The sequence below is a fragment of the Pleurodeles waltl genome, chromosome 4_1, assembly GCF_031143425.1.
Source record: "Pleurodeles waltl isolate 20211129_DDA chromosome 4_1, aPleWal1.hap1.20221129, whole genome shotgun sequence".
In the NCBI taxonomy this organism is placed as follows: Eukaryota; Metazoa; Chordata; class Amphibia; order Caudata; family Salamandridae; genus Pleurodeles; species Pleurodeles waltl.
This window is the reverse complement of record NC_090442.1, coordinates 784,285,149-784,304,130: the sequence shown is the minus strand read 5'-3', so window position 1 is coordinate 784,304,130 and position 18,982 is coordinate 784,285,149. Positions and strand designations below refer to the sequence as shown.

The 18,982-nt window shown below is 45.7% G+C and overlaps 1 protein-coding gene across 6 annotated transcripts in view; it reads left to right on the top strand.

The window, feature by feature from the left end:
• The window catches only part of LOC138288169 (golgin subfamily B member 1-like), a 379,608-nt gene that overhangs the window by 238,852 nt on the left and 121,774 nt on the right, over positions 1–18,982 (top strand). For all 6 annotated transcript variants that reach the window (XM_069229484.1, XM_069229482.1, XM_069229483.1 and 3 more), the window contains 2 exons: positions 11,602–11,767; positions 14,131–14,274. In XM_069229484.1, the coding sequence (XP_069085585.1) occupies positions 11,602–11,767; positions 14,131–14,274 (310 nt within the window). The remainder of the gene's footprint in view (positions 1–11,601; positions 11,768–14,130; positions 14,275–18,982) is intronic.

Here is an 18,982-nt window from a genome sequence, read left to right as displayed (position 1 = left end):
CCCACGCAGTCACCCACGTTCCCTGGGCCGTTCGATCAGGGGGGGCTGTATGTCCTCACGGGACAGGGCCGGTGTGCACTTCAATTTTTGGGATTTCGGCCCTCCTGCTGATCTTCAAGATGGGTTCTTGTTCGGGCGGGCAATAACTCCCCGTCGCTGGGCCCATCAACCAGCGTGGGCAAGAGAGAGGCGGGGGTGGGGGGGCAAGGCCCACGCGCCCCTACCAATTCCCCAGCTGGCGACTAAATCCGAGCCCTGGATCCTCTGACAATATGGGGGGGAAGAAAATCCTTCCCGTATGTGCGCGCCGAGCGAGCTCCGGGCGCACACAAATCCTTCGTAGCAGTCCGGCGCTTACACGGCGGGGCGACGCCACTCGCCGCGAGTCATGTCTTGGCCTGGTCCAGTCCAGCCATGCATGTGCCCCATGGGTTGTGGCATCGATATCCTCCTGCGGCCCCCGGGTCCTCTCTCTGGGGGGCACGCCACTCCGCCGGACAATGAGGGAGGGGGGCACCTTCAGGGGTCCCTGGCAACTAGGCCTCTGCTTTCCTCTGCCCCCCCCACGTAGGCGGGGGGAATCCTTGGTGAGAGAGGGGGGGAGGGGGGAGCAAAGGGTAGTGCAGGGCCCAGGTGTGGGCTCACTGCCCTCCCAGTATGAGCCCCTCCTGCCACTGCACACCCACCTCGCTGTCCGGCCCTCCGGACGGAGTTCAGATCCCCACGTCGAGGAAGATGGCGGCCGCGGCTCCCTGGAGAGGGCGATTCTTCGGTGGCCGGGCCCCTCGCCCGCCCAGCAGTTTCTGGGTCCGCCAGCGGAAGGCGAGAGGCACACGGAGCGGATCCCTCCTCTGCCTCGAGTTGTTGGCGCCCCGGGAGCGCCTCACAAATTTCTTCCTGCGGCCCCCCGGGTCCTCTCTAGGGGGGCACGCCTCTCTGCCAGACCGTGAGGATGGGGGGGGGGCACCCCCAGGGGTCCCCGGCTACCAGTCCTCCGCTTTCTACTGCCCCCCTCACATAGGCGGGGGGGTCTTCGGCGAGAGAGGGAGGGCAGGGGGGGACCAAAGGGTAGTGCAGGGCCCAGATGTGGGCTTACTGCCCTCCCAAATTGAGCCCCTCCCGCCGCCGCACACCCACCTCGCCGTCCGGTCCTCAGGATGGAGTTCCGATCCCCGTGTCGGGGAAGATGGCTGCCGCGGCTCCCTGGAGAGGGCGATTCTTCGGCGGCCGCGCTTCTCGGCCGCCCGACCGATTCTGGAGCCGCCAGTGGAGGGTGAGAGGCACCCGGAGCAGATCCCTCCTCCGCCTCGAGATGTTGGCGCCCCCGGAGCGCCCCGCAAGTATGTTGTGGCAAGCCCGAGACGGAGCGCTTAGTTAAGCGTCCTTCCCGGTCGCCATCTTGGCTCCTCCCCACGGTTGCAGGGAAGGTGATACAGCGTTGGTTCCTTGCGATCCGACGGGATCGATGAATCCAGCAGGTCAAGATGCAAGACCTCTAGTTCGATTTGTCGCAATCACACGCACGGGCTGCAGGTGCTGTGACGGATTCGGTGTTATGAACATCGGTGACATGGCACTCGGAACTCACGCTGTGGCGGGACTTCAGAGGCGCTGCAGCGGCGTCAGGCCTACGGTGTTGGTCACTGTCGTGGCACTCAGCGGGGACCGCAGCACGGGTGTAGGCAGTGGCGCGGAGTCAGACAGTGGCGCCGGTTCCGAAGTCGCTCTGGAGTTGACGTACTTGGTTTCTTCTTGGTTTCACCAGAGTTCACTCCCAAGGGTCCAGGTATAGGTTTTGGCACCACTTGACAAGTGAGGACTCTCAGCAAGAGAGCCCAGATACTGGCAGATGAAGTCTTTGATGTCCCTGAGATTTCTAACAGGAGGCAAGCTCAGTCCAAGTCCTTGGAGAACCTTTGGAAGCAGGATGTAGAAAGCAAAGTCTAGTCCTTTCACACCCAGGACAGAAGCAGCAAGCAGCAGGCTAGCACTGCAAAGCAACAAGCAGAGTAGCAGTCCCTCTTACAGCATCTAGCTCTTCTTTGTAGCAGAATGTCCTCAGTCCAGAAGGATTCTAAAGTTGTGGTCCCAGAGGTCTAATACTTAAACTAATTTCTGCCTTTGAAGTAGGCGAACTTAAAAGGAAAGGCTTAGTAATGCACAAGACTCTACCTTTCCTGCCCCGGCCCCAGACACACTCCAGGGGGTTGGAGACTGCTTTGTGTAAGAACAGGCTCATGCCTATTCAGATGCAAGTGTCAGCACCTCCCACCACTCTAGCCCAGGAAGACCTATCAGGGCAGACCTCAGCTCCCTGTGACTGTCTAGAGTGAATTCACATGCAGCCAAACTGTCACCCTGACCCAGACTTGTATTCCATAGCCAGGAAGAGGTACAGAATGGTTAAGCAATAAAATGCCCACTTTCTAAAAGTGGCATTTTCCAACTTAAAATTTAAAAAAACAACTTCACCAAAAGATGTAATTTTAAATTGTGAGTTCAGAGACCCCAAAACCCACATCTCTATTTGCTCCCAAAGGGAAATTACACTTAAAATATATTTCAAGGCAATCCCCATGTTACCCTCTGGGAAAGATAGGCCTTGCAATAGTGAAAACCGAATTCACCAGTATTTCACTATTGATACATGTAAAACAGATCAGTACATGTCCTTCCTTTTAAATACGCTCCACCATACCCATGGAGCTGCCTTGGGCCTACCTTAAGGGTAAGTTACATTTTGTAAAGGGGATGTTTTGGGCCTGGCAACTGGTTGTTAAAACTGCACACACAAACACTGCAGTGGCAAGTCTGAGACATGCTTACAGGGCTACTCATGTGGGTGGCACAGTCAGTGCTGCAGGCTCACTAGTAGCATTTGATTTACAGGCCCTGGGCACAAACTGTGCACTACACACGGGACTTACCAGTAAATCAAATATACCAATCATGGATAAACCAATCACCAGTACCATTTAGACTGGGAACCCTTGCATTTTAGAACTGGTCAGTAGTGGTAACGTGCCCAGAGTCTTAAAGGCAGCAAAAACGAAATTCAGCACAGGATCAAAACAGGAGGTCAAAAGCCAAAAAGACGGGTGAAACCACGTTGAGAGCTGACCGGTCTAACAATCACTATACAAATGAAGTCCTTTAATTGGATTTTCAAAATGCTAATGACCTGCACACTTCCCCCTGAGAAAGACGTTTACTCATTCCTCCAACTGAGGAGAGTACCTCCTAATGCACTAGTGGGTTGCAGGGTTGTAGAGGTTCTGGACTTGAAGCAGCCTACTTTTTACACTAAATCCAAAATGTCAATAGAGATTTTACAACCTGGGCCTTCTACTTCTAAGCAGTGGCGTAATAAAGGCCTCTGCAGTCCCTGCAGTGTGATGGGGCCCCCGACCTCTGGGGGGCCCCTGCAGCACAGGCCACAGTGTACGCGCTCAGGCCCCTAATTTGGTCAGGGGAGAGGGGGGCCCCCTCCAAGTACTTTGCAGGGGGGCCCTCAAGTTTTGTTACGCCACTGCTTCTGAGATCCTGTTTTCATTCAGTGACACTGACTGAATTTCTTCCAACATTTTACGGCCTATTACTTGTCCTCAAATAAGCTGCTAATTGCTTGCTGTCACAGGGCCACTCCTAGGGGCCTATCCTTTTTAGCATGGCATACTACATCAGGAAAGGCTAGTGGTACAAGCTTCTACTAGCAAAGTCAATCTGAATGCTTTTCCCTTCCCTCAACTCCCACTGACAGGGAGACCAAGAGAATTGATGCCTTAGGCAAACGTGTTCTCTCCTACTTCTCCAGGTCTTTGCTTATTGAAAGTTGTGTCTTTTGGGTGGCCTTGCCCATGATTTGTGGGTTATAGTGAGTGACACTTTGGCTGGTCTCTTGGAAGGTTTCAGAAACTCTTTTGCGCAAACGGTGCAGGATGGCCTGGACGTGCCCCAATAGATTTTGAAATACTGTCTGTATTTTAAGGGTTATGTTGCACATACCATGAATATCAGCTTAGTTATCAGGGAGCATGCCTAGATGCATGCAACACGATTTTCCGATTATGTCCAGGCATCTTTTTTGGTCATGCAGTTTGACTGATGGAGGATCTTTGGAGATAAGACAGATTCTATGTTACATCACTTTAAGAATAGCAGTGTAACTGCTTCTGCCAGTGCCCCCACAACTAAAAGTAAATTCTGCAGCTATTCAAGAGTCCTTGCCGGTCATCAGAGGCAACTCTTGCAGCTTATTGAGCAGCCTTTTCATCCCTTTCGTGGCAGCACTCCTTCTCTTCATCCTTATTGGAGCTGCACACCACTTTAGTTCCCCCTCATTCATTCTTTCAAGGCTGGAGGTGCGCATAGTTTGTTTTAATTTACCCTACTGGCCGCCATTACTTCAAACCACTGGAACGTTCAAATCATTCAAGTTGGATACTGCATTCCTATTTTGTCCACTCCTCTGCCCATTTCCCCAGTTGTGACTCAAGTGTGGGATGGGCTTTTCCATTAACAGTTTGAATTTTCATCTTCAGCCCGTGCAGCGAGTCTGAGACATTTGGGTTATGATCCCAATGTTTTGGTCTCAGGCACTGGTTCTGGTCTTGTGGATCCTGCTAATGCCTCATGCTCTTCTGAACATATGGGCCCTACAGTGGAACTTTCGGACAGTGGTTCAAACACTGGAAGTTCCTGTTAAACAACATCCATGCCTCAAATGAAGCAGTCTATAACATAGAATTTGAAGAAGGCTGATCTCAACATTACTTTTACCAGACCATTTTCTGTGCCCCTTCCAGAGCTCGCAGTTGAGACAGACATATTGTCTCTTGGCTGAGGAGACCACTTGAAAGAGGTGGAGATCATTCAAGTCCTTTGCTCTCCAGTGCTGCTGCAGCAGCATATAACTCTTCTGGAGTTGTGTGTCATTCACCTACCTCTCAATGTGTTTCTTTCTTCCGTCAGGGACTGATCTTGTCCAGGTCCTGATGGACAACACAAACTGTTATGTGGTACTGCAGTAAGCAAAGGCGGTGTCAGATCATGTACTTGCTGTCTGTGGGCTCTTTGTGTGTGGCAGTAGTTGGTCTCTCAGGGGATTTCCATAATGATCAGTCACTTGGTGGGTTTCCTCACCATCGGTACAGACGAACTTGGCAGACATTGTCTTGCAGATCTCAGTTGACCTTGGCATCTGTAGGGAGCATAGTGCAGCCTTTCTTAAACTGTGGTCCGGGGACCCCGGGGTTTAGAAAACCTACTAAGGGGCCTGTGGCTGCTTAAAAAACTAAATAATAATAACAGATTAATAAAGTATATATAAATAAAGAAGCATAATGTAAAATTGTAAATCTATACTGTTCTGTAACTGCAAAGAAATTTGAAATTGGAATTTGAGTCTAAAAATAAAGTCGGTGTCCTCCTGTTGACTTGTGGGAGCATTGCAAATGCATCAAGCAGTAAATAATGTACACAATAGAGGGGCTCAATTGAATTTAGAAAAGCTCCAAAATTTCCATTAAAATTAACATTTTGTCTTTTTTATATTTGTTTGTGAGTTAAATAATCCAGTAATGATTAATTGGTGTCCCCGGATTCCATTAATGATTAATTTGGGGTCCATAGAAGTCAAAAGGTTAAGAACATTTGGCAAAGGGTGTTTTTGATTTGCTGCCTCAGAGAATGCAAATTGTTGGTCCTTCTACCTCTTGAGTTTTCCTCTTTGAGGTCCTGTCATTGATATGTTACACCTTCGGTGGAACGTGGACTTCCTTTGCACATTCCTGCTGTTGCATTGATACCATGGGCCCTGAAGAAGTTCATGATAGACAATGCAGTTCACCCCAATAGTCCCAGATGTAGCCCAAAAAGTCTGCATTGTGGCAGTTTTCTACACAAAAGCCTTCAAGGGGAAGCAGCGGAATGGGATTGATTCGGATGGTGTTGATATAATCTTGGATGCTCAGTGTCCTTGCACTGAATTACTCAATTGTGACTGCTGGGCTAAGTTTTTGGCCTTGTGCAAGGTCCGACACATTGACCCTCTTCAGGCTTCAAGTAATCTGGTGTCCTATTTGTTCTGTCTTTTGTTTGGCAATAAGTCTTACTGGAAAGTCTTTCAAGTGCTATGTTTTGTCTTCTTTTTTGGCCTTTTTACTTTTGCCTGATCGGTCCTCCTTGCTCAAATGACCAGTTGTGAGCGTCATGCCAACGTGTATACTGAGACTTAGAACTCTTAAGGGTGTCTTTACCACCTTCACCGCTGCACAATTAGATTGAGGATTTATGTGGAGCCGCCCGACATAAAATCTTCATGACAAATCGGTGCTTCAAACTTAAGCATTCTTTCTTCCAAAAGTGGTGTCGCTTTTTAATGTGGGCCAGTCTGTCACAGTCACTGTTTTGTTTGTTTTCCACTCAGCCTCATCCCTCTAAGAAGGAGGAGTGGCTGCACCAGTTGGATCCCAAGATGGCTATTAGCTTCTATATTGAGAGCACAGTCTGTATGATTTTGTTAGGTTCACCAGTACATCAAGTTGTCTTACACTTTGGCCAAAATTGAGTCTGCTGAGGGCTTTCCACTATGGGACAAGACTGCCACTTCGGCCTTAGCGGGTGGAGTTTGAGTGCAGAATATCTGCAAGACTGCTACATGGGCCTCCATCCATACTTTCATCTGGCATTACTGTATCTTAATTCTAGCTCTGGGTTCTAGAGTGTTGTTATCGTATGTTTGTGGCAGCAGTTCAAAAAGATGTCCTCAGAGGTGGCCATTTTGCGTGATCAGTCCTGTGGGACTTCCTAGTATAAAGTCCACTCCTCAGACCCTCCTCTTAGTGCAGGTATAGCATGGTATTGATTAGAAAGGTGAGGAATCTGCAGCTAGAAGTATTCATCAGTGTCGGAAAGTGCCTCTTTTTGACCTGGTCAACCCCCACGTTTTGCCTGGTATCTGATGTAATTTCTACCAAAAGTGCACTGGCTTCCTGCTAACTAAATCTCTTTCCCAAAACTACACAGTTGTTTCCCCAACTGGCAAAACCTTTAGCACCCTCTGTAAGTCCCTCGTAAATGGTACCTAGGGCCTGGACTACTAAAGAGGGTCCCTGAGGGCTGCAGCACGAATGAGGGACCCATCACTACACACAACAGGCTGCCGTTGCAGGCTGCATGTCTTGGTGCATACAAAAGTGAAAGCATGACATGGCACACAGCCTGTGTGCCCTGTCTCCTAACACTGCATGCAGTACATATGTCATCCCTCTAGCAGGCCTTACAACCCTAAGGCAGGGTGCATTACATTACATGTGAGGGCAATTCTGCACAATCAGATATGCGCCTGCTATGCCATTGTCAATTCTCACACTTAGTAATTCACCAGAGAAGCCATTTTAAATGCATGTTCTGGACACATCTTAGTACGAGTTTCCCTCCTACATGATTGCTTCACGGAAGATAGGGATGTTTGATATCAAACATCTTGTGTTGGTGAACTCACACTGATGCCAGTATTGGATTTCCAATATATGTACCCAGAGGGCACCTTAGAGGTGCCCCCTGAAGTCCTACAAGCCTCTTGTGTGCTCGCTGACCAGTTTCTGCCAGCCTGCCACAGGAGAAACCGTTCTGGACCTCCAGGGTGAAAGCCTTCTGCTCTCAAGAGTCCCAGAACAAAAGCCTGTCTGGGAAGAGGGTGTAACACCCCATCCCACAGGATGACCTGCTGATTAACCTTCCTAAGGCGTCAAGCCTCAAAGGGCTGGCACCTTTGAAATGCAAATCTGGTTCCCCTCACAGGAGAGGAGACCTCTCATCCTGTCCAGAGTCCATTCCCGGCATTGGGAAAATTAGCTAGTCAGGTAGGCGTGTCACCACAAGCTATTACCACCCCAAAGGTAGGCTACTGCGAGGTGGACACAATTTTTCATCTTGGTGAATCGCATACTTAGGAATTCTGGGACAGGGTTACGCCCACTTCCTACAGGAAGTGGTCTTATAGGTGGCGTAGTGACCCCAGGGTTCAGTAGCCTACTGGCTACTACCCTACACAGCCCTAACACCCCTAAATTCAAACTTTAGGGGAGCCCATGGCACCAGAGAAGCAGATCCTGACAACCTAAGAAGACCAAGGTCACTGAAGAGCTGTGACAGCAGAAGAGGAGAAAAGAAGCATCTGACCTGGTATCAACCCTGCCGGCCTGTCTGCATCCCTCAACGAAATCTGCACCAAAGGTGACTCATCCTGCAGTTGTGACTCCAGAAACCTGGGAAGACTTGCCTGCCTTTGAAAAAGACTCAAGACCTCTGGTGAACTGCTGACCTGTTCCCCATCAAACTCTAAAGAAGGAACTTTAAAGCCTCGGGAACCACAAAGACAGGATGCCTGAAGTCCCCACTTCACCGACCATCTCCGACCCGAGGTGAAGTGGATCATCGGTGCCAACAAGTTTCTCCAGCTCCTTAGAGTCCGAGTCCATCGTGGTTTCACCCCTCCTGGATTCCCCAAATTTGCATGCAGCCTTTGCCCACAGGCCACCTCTGCTGTGGCCTCTGTGGTGAGAGAAACCAGACACTTAAAACAGCCACTGCACCCGTCGCCTTCGGCCCGAGTAGAAGTGGGGCCTTGGTGTCAATGAAATCCCTCAGCTCTTCAGAGCTCGAGTCCACTGTGGTTTCACCCCTCCTGGACTCCCCAACGACTCCTGCAGCCTCAGACTGTAGGACCCCTCAACTGCAAGTGCTCCCAGACACAGAAACCCAATACCAAAGGACACCTCTGCTCCCGTCGCCCCTGGCCCATGGAGACCTATCTCCATTGAAATACGTTGCGCCCTGACGCCGTCCTACACCTCTACACCCGGCCTCCCCACTGCCGCCCGGACTGACCTGTTGGTGTGGCCCTCACCCTTGCCCAATACTCTCCTTAAGTCTTGGAGATTGGTCCTGTAGGTCGTCATACAGTACTTGATTGCAGAACCTGTTTTTCCTCCCATAGGATAACATTGCAGACCTCAGAAATTGCACTATGTCCACTTTTTAAGGTGGAAAGAATTCTTATTTAAAAACGCATTTACCTGAATGACTTTTCTCAGATGCCTAAACATATATAAAGTTACTTGCTATTTTTATAAATTGGTGTGGATCTGCTTCTTGAGGCATGTCTCATTTATTGACTATTGTGTGTATTTGTAAATGTCTAGTACTCCTCTCAACAGCACCTTGGGATTGCATAACAAGCCCTGTCCACTCACTGGGAAACCCCTGGTCCCTTTACACAGTATTCACATACCACATAAACGGACAGCTTCCCACAAACGGAGAACAAGTTACTTACCTTCATTAGTGTTCTTTCTGTTGGACACTCTACCTGCAGATTCCTCACATCCTGCCCTCTTTCCTGTTCTAAGGAGTGGACCTTTTGTGTTAGAAAGGTTCTAAGCTAGATTTGAATACTGTAGTCTCTCTAGTGTCAGTGGTAGTTCTTTGTACCACATTCTTGAATCTAGGTCTGGAGTGTGGTATTTAATGTTTGTTGCACCAGTTGAAGATTAACTTCATAGTTGGATGTGTTTGCTAGGTTTGCCGTAAAGTTACTTCCAGTCTGCTGTATGCGTATGGGGGATTACCTCAATAAATTTGCTATGACTTAAGGTGGCCCTCTAAACAGTGTGTGCTGTTTGTGTCTACCAAGATTGGGTGAGCTTGTTTTCCTCAATTTGCCATTGCTGCTATAAGAGCCCAGAGAATCACAAAACAGCTCAAATGCAAATTTTAACTTCCACAGGAAGCACCAGTAAGTGGGACTGATAATAACTGATACCTTATGCTTTCATGATGAAGCTAGCAGCCAGTGTGAGCATAGGCCATAATAGGGGTTGTATGCATGTTCACCTAATCGACATTTAGTCTAAGCCTCAGCAGTGGCACCGCCTACCTTCAGTTCCACCAGCAGTTCATGAGATATATGTCTGTGTACTTGTGCATGGTCACACACATGTAACCTTAAGTGTCGTGCATGTCTGCATGTCATGTTATTTATCTGTCATGCTGGCATATAAATAAGGTTACATTGCACACCACTAAATGATGCAGAAATAAAGAAATGTGTGGCATGAGGGGTAGTCAATAGTTGTTTGGCAACAACTAATGTGCATGTGCTAACATTGAAAAGGTGAGGATTATACTTTCACTGAGAGTGTGAATTACTGGCTTTGGCACATAATTTAATTGACAAAGGAGGCTTTTGTCAGGTGTGCATGTCTTTGTGTTGATAAGGTGAGGATTGCATCCTAAACTCACTCTTGAAATTATTTGTGCCAACAAATGCCAGAATTTTTCCTTTATTTCTCTGTATGTGTATATAACTTCCTTGCTTGTTATTTCAGAGGTTCGTTGAAAAGGATGGTAAAGAATTAGCTCTGAACTAATCCAAAGTAAAGTTAGGATATTTAACTAATTCACCTAAAATATATTATCTGCACATACACATGCTCTTGTTCTACAATAGGCAATCATTCCTGCCTCAAGGGATCCAGTAATGAATTGGCAGGAAGAGGAGTACTCCCTCAACTACATTTCTACAATAGACAATAAAGTGTTGATGCCACAGTAAAAGATGATGATTCTTCATTCCTTATGATTTTTGACCAAATCAATAAAAGAATGTTAGACTTGTAGGCCAAGTTGACACATGTGTCAGTGCAGGAGAGTATTTAGATGCTTATTATATGCCTACTCTGTGTGCTGCTAACAATAGATTCAATGATTTGAAACGACACAAGGGAAGATAAAAGGCATAGACTATGTATGGGCTCTAAAAAATAAATAAAAACTTGCCAGAGAATGTTGCGTTAGTATTCCTTTTTGATGGTTTAATTTGAGATAATCCTAATAACGAGGATATATTATGGGCTAAAGAGATCTCATCCCTACCAAATTTAATAGTGATTGTAAGAAAAGTCAAGCTTTCGAGTAGGTTTGCTGAGGCTGTTTTGAATAAATCCATTAAGGTTGAAAGAGACTTAGTACGTAAAGTTAAGCACAGCAAAGTTGATGCATATAAAAACAAAGATAAAAAAACACAAAATCAAATTTGCTTGCTCTAAGAAACTTCATGGTGACTATAAAAATAATCGTAGATTACAACTTGTTGATCAATGGCTATTTCTAAAATTTCAGCCTAGCTGGTCAATAATATGAGATTTCAACCCACTAAGTTGAGCACTTGGTTGAAGCTTTTAGATAGTTAAATGCTAGATTGAGATTCTAATCAAACTAGTCCAGCACTACTTCAAAAGCTCCAGCTGTCCAATGTCTTTCTAATATACCACAGACATTTGATTGCTTCAGAAGCTTAGTGTAGTCTAGAGTTATGTCTGATTATCCAGTTATGTGCTACAAAACAATGCAGTTGTTGATGGTATAGCCTTTCCTTTCTCCATGGTTTAAACAGAACAATATTTATAAAGCGATGGCCTACCTTAAGATCATGGAATAATCCACAATAGGTTAAAAAGGAATAATATGATTGAGTTGATAAAAAGGGTCTGTGCTTGGCTTCTTTGAAAACTAACTGCTTCTTGTGCCTTTCTGCAGAGAGGAAAGAATGAATTATGAGTCCCAAAACGAGAGGCTGAAGAAACACTACTTGGCTACCCTGGCAGACAAAGATCAACAGCTGACTGATCTCCAGAGGTTGCTGCAGGAACTGAAGTTGCAGTCATCTAAATCAAAGGTCACAGAAGAGCAGTACCAAAACCAGGTGTGCTATCTATTTAAATTACCACACTGCTAACACTAATTTCTTAAGTGAGAGATACTTATTTTGAAGTACCTTAGCTTACAGAGAATGCTTTTTTCAAGTTGCTTGTACTGCCCAAAGGCCCCACAGTTGTATTGTATACATTATTTATTTAGTTAAAAAGTTTACACAGGACAAATGACCAACAGAACAAGTGACCAACAACCATATAAAAACACAAACATTATAAAAAACACATTAATCAATGACTGTGAATTAAAAGAAAAAGGTAAATCTAACTGAAAACAATTGTGATCAAAGTTATAAAACAATTCATCTGAACAATTTAATTAAATTCACAAATTCTTCCTGATTCTCATCGCACTTTGAATAAACTTCCCAAAAATCCAACACGTATGGACTGATGGCAGCGATTGAATAAAAATCAGAGCCTGCCTACTTTGCAAAAATGTGCACTTAAGATGGGAACAAGATATTTTGGGGGCACATAAAATGTATTTAAAACAAAATGAATTGTCGATTGTGAGGAACAGGAATCACATGGGCTGATGCCTGATATAAGGCAGAGAGAGGTGTAGGAAAACTAGTAAGCAGTGCACTGTATTCAATCTCAGGCGTGTCAGCTGGAATTTTTGTTGACTATCATGTACCCAGATAAGGTAAGGCTCGATATTTGGGGTTGTGCTAATTGACCTGTGAGCTGCAACAGTACTTTTCACGAGCTCTGGGCCCTCCTTTTCCTCCTGGCACAGAGAGAAAATTCAGTTAAGCTGTATGATTGCGCCCATGAGACACTCGGGATCACTATATAACTTTGGCATATTCAGCTTAGGGCTGAGTTCCTTTATACATGCTTACCAGGGTATTTTCAGGGCATTTCTAACGTTATGCAATCATGCAATACTAAATGATTAAACAAGGCCTCTTCCCCCATCAAAGTTCTCAGCCAAAGGATGCAAAGGTATACCTTCATATGTTCTTCTATATAGACCATGCCCAGCTCTAAATGACAGATATGTATTGCAGTGGACTGATAACAGCATTTTAACAACCCCATCTTCAACCTGCTGTATGGCATCTGCTACCTTGTGGCCCCAGACCGCTGCCCCATAAATGGCAACTGTTAGGCATTTCGACTTGTATACTGCAACAAGTTCTTTGCTGGGTTTACTGCCCAGTTTTGCAGCAAAATTAAACAGTGACTCGACAGCCTGTTCTTGACTGTTGAATTCCAGTTACCCTCATCATCAAATAAAAGCCCTAAAAAGAGAAAGGTGGGAACAGATGTAATTTAGTTTGACTCAGAAAAAAGGGTTGAATTTTGAATTTCTTAGAACCCGAAAACCATCACACGTGTCTTTGGTTGTGTATTAATGAGGTCTAACTCCTTCATGAATAGGCAAAATTTGTCCAAAAGCCTCTGTTGGCCAAGCAGGGTCTGAGCCATTGCGTCATCCTCAGAAAGTAGGACTGGTATTTGATGTAAGACTGTTCTTGGTGCATCATTGATGTAAAACGTAAAGAGAAAGGGGGCAAGTGCACACCCCTGGTGGACACCACTAATAATAGCAAAGGGTTCGGTTGTCTAACCTCTCAAGCCATATCTGATGCTTGCCGTCACCCCTATGAAGAGTTGCCTCAAGAAGGTGACAGTACAGTCCTCAACAGAATGTATGTCTATGAACACCAGGAACACACTGCTACCCCTTGGGGCACAATAGTCATATATTTGCTAGTTTCCATTGTTGAACGTGACATACAAAAAATATTTTTTTCTCCTAAGAACACTTCCAAGCACGCAGCCCCCATCTTAAATAAGGTATCTGTAGAAATGTGAATTAGACATAACACTTCCACTTCTGATGGCCTTTTTTTTGCATAACAAATTATATTCAAGTTGTGCACCCACAGAGTGCTGGTAGCATGGCAAACAAAACCGTTATGGATGGAATGCTTGAATTAATCTCAGCCACTGGTCACCACTCTGGCTGCATCACAATGCATTTTTATTTGTGCACACCATGCCACCTCAGTTTGGACCCAGCGATCTGCAAATCAGTCTTGACTCCAGTAGGAACACCTCAGCCCAAACTGCCAAGCTAGGTCCTCCTTGAACCAGAGCTCAAGCAACCCAGGACTGTTTTCGCCCTAGTTATTGTCTCATCAGCAGTTGCAGTTTGGTTCCAGTGCCAGTGTGCACGGGACCCATGTCATGGCACACCTTGTAGTTTTTAGGAGTGTGGAAAAAGCATCTTTTTGGATTGCGGTATGCATTATGTTAAAGGAATGTCCTACAATTTGTCCAAGAGCTTCTCGAGGCTATGACTGCTACATAGATGTCTTCTCATGTTCTGTTTTGACAGACCTTACCAGAGCACGGTAGTGAAATTTTGAAAGGAGACTTAAAGAACATTGAGGAGGAGACTGCACATCTCCAATCCCAGCTCGGTGACTCTTTGAAGCAACTGCACCAGAAGGAGCTGAGGATCCAACAGTTGAACAGCAAAGTGAGTTCATTCATATTTTCTTTCTGTCGGTAGATATCCATTTTCAATTATTTTTTTTTACATTTTATTGATTTCAACTCTGACATGTAAATTAAGCTCCGACTATTGCCACATAAATAAACAACTTAAGTAGATGACATATCTTTCCTAAAACTAACATCCTATGAATTAAATGGTATAGGCTTTGTGTGCCTCCGCTAATCTGCCTCCCTCCCCCAGTCTTCAGATGGGACCACTACCTTCAAAAGTCCAGATTTCCTCAACCAGGGCATGGCTTGGATTGTCTCATCATTCAAGGAAGATTCCTTAATGTCACTCCCAGTCAGCCCATATTTTATAAAGGTTTCTGTGGACACACCCTGACCATGTAACTAGGATTTTTTAGGCTTATGCACTGATCTAAGCCCACTTTCCACATTTCCAAGGCTGGACGTTCAACATTTTTCCACGCCTTCACTATGTCCCTCCTGGCAACAACCAGACCTATCCATATCAAGCCTGCCTCATATTTATTACTTTTATATATTTTGTGATATGGAGAGTGAACTTAGGGTCCCTTGGTAGTCTCCATCTCAGGACATCTCAAACACACAAGCACCTCCTCCCAGAAAGGAGCCAACCAACCGTTCAAATGTCCAAACATTATGCATCAAATCACCCTTCTGCGCCCAACACCTCAAACATCGCTCCCATCTTCCACAAACGTTCCTGTGTGAAATAAACTCTGTGTCTGTACTTTTCATTGCATTAACCTTCATTGACAGGCAATTACTGCTTCTTTGGGGGAGGCAAGAGCCTCTCTTCATTTGTCATCTGTTAGGGGTCCCAGATCCTCAACTCTCACTGTCTGTAGTTGGTCAAATGTACCTTTTGAGTTGATTACCTAGGAGCAGTGTAAGCAGGATGTTTTGTGGGTAGTTAATTTATTGAGTAGGATTTTGGCTTCTATGGGACTATGTTCTGGTAGTTCTGTCAAGGCTGTGGTATGAGGTGTTAGGGTGTGTCAAAGTTGTAAATATCTGAAAAATTTACTGTGATGTAGTTTATACTCCCCCATGTAATTCTGCAATTGATTTCTTCGCCAGACCCTACATGAAATCTCCCAGCTTAGAGATACCAATGACGTCCTAGGATCTGAAGCCCTTTAGTTCAGCCACTTGTCGCAATGCAGACAAACAGCACAGGGGTGTTTCTTTAAGCAAGCATCCCACCCGCCCCAAGACTTTGTGAGTGTCTCTTCATATTTGGATTACTATCTTTGTACCTGTTGGGAGAGGCTCGAGGGGAGAGTTACTATAGGGCAGGTGTAAGCGTAGGAGTCGTATTGTACTTTTATCACCCATCTCACTACAGCAAAGGAGGGGTATTCCATTGTGCCGAACCATTCAGTGATGACGAACAGATGTATGCCCTATAATAAGTCTGCAGTGGCAATACCACCATAGTAAGTCACCTTGTAGCATGTAGAAAGGGCAATTTATGGGAATTGATGGTTCCACAAGAAGCCCCATAGGAGTGAGTCTATTGTCTTAAAAAATTAGCAACCTAAGGCAAATGGGTAATTTTGCAATTGGTATAACAGGTGCGGCAGGATGACCATCTTATAGATGGAGGGGCGTCTCATAATAGAAGGGGGAGCATGAGAGAGAGGAAGAGAGAGAGGGAGAGAGCAAGGGAGCTGTTCCACTTTCAGCTGAATGTCCTCTGTGGGTTGCTTGTTATATACACAGTAAGCTATTTGAATCCGTCCCCTAAAATTTGTAAACTAGCGGCCCATTTTAGAGCCAACCAGGTGCAGTTTATGGGGTATATCAAGATCTTGGCTTTGTTCATGGTGAGGCTTGACAATCTGTCGAAAATGTGTATTAATTTAAGGAAACGTACATAAAGACCCAGCCTGGAAAAAAAAGTTCCACAGGGAGAAAACAATTATTTTTGTTTGAAAAACCCTCACCCACCAGGGTTACCCCTTGGTGGCATGCCTCATCATTGGGTTTCTTCCTGTTTTGCTGCAGAACGAGGTGTGCTGCGACCGACGGAATACGTGGGAGCACTGTTGGTTTCAACAATGTGCATACTAGTGGGGGATAGGAGTGGTGTGGTCTTGGTGAGTTAAAAATACTACCCTCTGGATGATATTACCAATTTAATACATCTAACAGAGGTGGTATAATTTTAAAAGAGTATGGGGAGGGTGGGTATATTATGTTCCTGCCCTCCTAGGTTGTCTACATGTTTGGGAGTCTACCCCTAGTAGTAGGTTAATGGCGGGAGTGCTGCTTTGAAGAAGTAAGTGCGCACAATATTTTTGACCACCTGCAGTGATAACGCGCTCTGTAAATCTGACTTTTACCGACTATATCTTTCAGTGTGTGACTACAAGCACACACCCCTCCTGGAGGACCTAAGATGCGATTAGCACAGACACAGAAAGTAGGTCACGCATGCACCACGTGTTTTTTTTTTTTTTTAAGGTGCCTCACGTGTTTAAGTGTGTTGTAGTGTTTCTTATGTGTAGTATGTCTTGTATTTGTGTTTTCTGTATGAATTACAAGTGCCATTTGGCTGGGTGATGAAGACATTAGCACCACACCGTTGAGAGTTGTATTTACGCTTTTATTTTATTTTATTCCCTTTCTCTTCCAAAGGTTTGTACAGCAGGATAACGTTACTGATGGGCATTATTTAATTTATTTAATTTAGTTATATACATTACCTTACCACATAGCGAGTAGTACCAGTACTTCTATCAGTGGCAGGCACACAAGGAGTGACACTAGGGAGTTCACTTTGGTCCTGAGGAGGAGTCTAGGGGTAGACTCCGAAACAAGTAGACCACCTAGGAGGACAAGTACATAATATACCCACCTCCCATACCCCTTTTTAAGCATGCCACCCCTGTGAGATGTATTAAATTAGTAATATCATCCGGAGGGTAGTATTTTTAACTCACCAAGACCCCACCACTCCTATCCATTACTGGTATGCTCAGGCAGCCACAAGGGGTTGAAGCACCAGCCCAATCTCGGCCTCCTCGGGCCCAGTCACATCACTAGTCCCCTAGCCATAAAGTGTGCCCTCGATGCATTGAATCTCATGGCATGGCATAAGGAAGTAACCAAGCCGAGAGAATGCCTGTGTGCCCCAGAGTAGAAATTGTAACACCTACCATAGGGATATAAAGCCCTCCATATGTTGGATAAACCCATTGCTTCAAATAATCACATTAGGAGAACTATTCTGTGGCTCTTTCTCCTCCTTTATTGGATTTGTATAGTCTCCAGTCTGCCACCCCATTGAGGTCTCCCTTGTATCCATGGGCCCAATGGGAGTTGCACAATCTGCTGTAAGATACGGAGTGTCTTAGGCACTAAGTATGGATATGGGGTGGCCATCTTGGAGTCTGGACACCGTTTCGTCTGCCTCTGTTATTGTGCCACAGCTGCATAACTTTCAGGGGCAGACAGCTATAAACCAATATGGCAACTCATCTCAACCCCCTCAAACAGCCTGTGTTAAATACTAGTGAATAAACTATCCCAGCCAAGAGGGGCCCAAGTGTGTTTGTTGGAGGAGGAGGATGTTTACAAAGAGGCTTTTAAATACTTGCAGTAGTACAACCTCATTAACTTGGGTATAAAAGGCCCTTAACATTCCATGTAAGAAGATTAGTGTGGCCCTGGGGTTGAGTCTCATGATGATCAGCCATCTGAGTGAGTGTGCATACGGAAAGAAAGAAACATACCAAACCAGCCTGCCCCCAACCTATACTAAGACAACAGGAAGTATCTGTCAAGGAATGAACTGTGAACGTTTGCCAACTGGGCAGACAAATCCCAACTATGATCCAGTATACCAAGAACCTTTCAATTAAACCCAAAGCTCAACCCTAAAATCAAAAGAAAAGGGTTACTTGGGGTGAGCTACTCTTGCTGATGATCTCTCCACCTTGGAACAGATCTTGAATGCTTTCAAGGCTAGACCGACTGCATAGAGTGTCTATCAGTTTCCGAACCACTGTTATAAGGAGTGTCTCGAGGCAGCAATTTCGGGTCATGCTGGTGTCGTCCGGCAGGGACTTGTTCCAGCAGGGAAGCTGTCCTCCGAGCGGTGTCTTCCACTTGATTGACTTTTCTGTTGTGAAGCTGCTGCTTTCAACAGTCATCTCCGTTCCCCACCCCGCAACTCCCCAACTTCCACGGTCTGAATTGTGGTATGGTGCAAGTCTGGTCTCTCCAACCATGTCCATTCGTCCTATGGCGTATTGAAGAAGAAAGTTTTATCTTAAAAGATAACATTCAGGCGGACATGAAAAAGCAAAATACATCGTATTTGCATAGCTCTCATCTTTTGTTTCACACCCCGAAACGGTAGCCATTGTTATTGGACCTTCGAAGTTTAGTCTGGGAATATCATGACATGAGTGCTGTTACATAATATGGCTTCAAGTTTCCAAGAAGCCCGGAAGATAGCATCTCTATCCCCAGAGTTAAATATAAAGCAATGCTAGGGTGTGCGGGGTTTCTAGTGGAAGTTGCGGGGCCAAGGACCTGGACCACGAAGCAAGCAGAGACATCTTCTTCAGGAACCCAGCTCATGATGAATTGGGTAATCGATGAACCCTTCGACCTATCTGGTGCTACCACGATTCAAATGTTGTTGTGGCAGTAGTGTCCCTCTGCCCACATTTCAAGATGGTGCACTAACC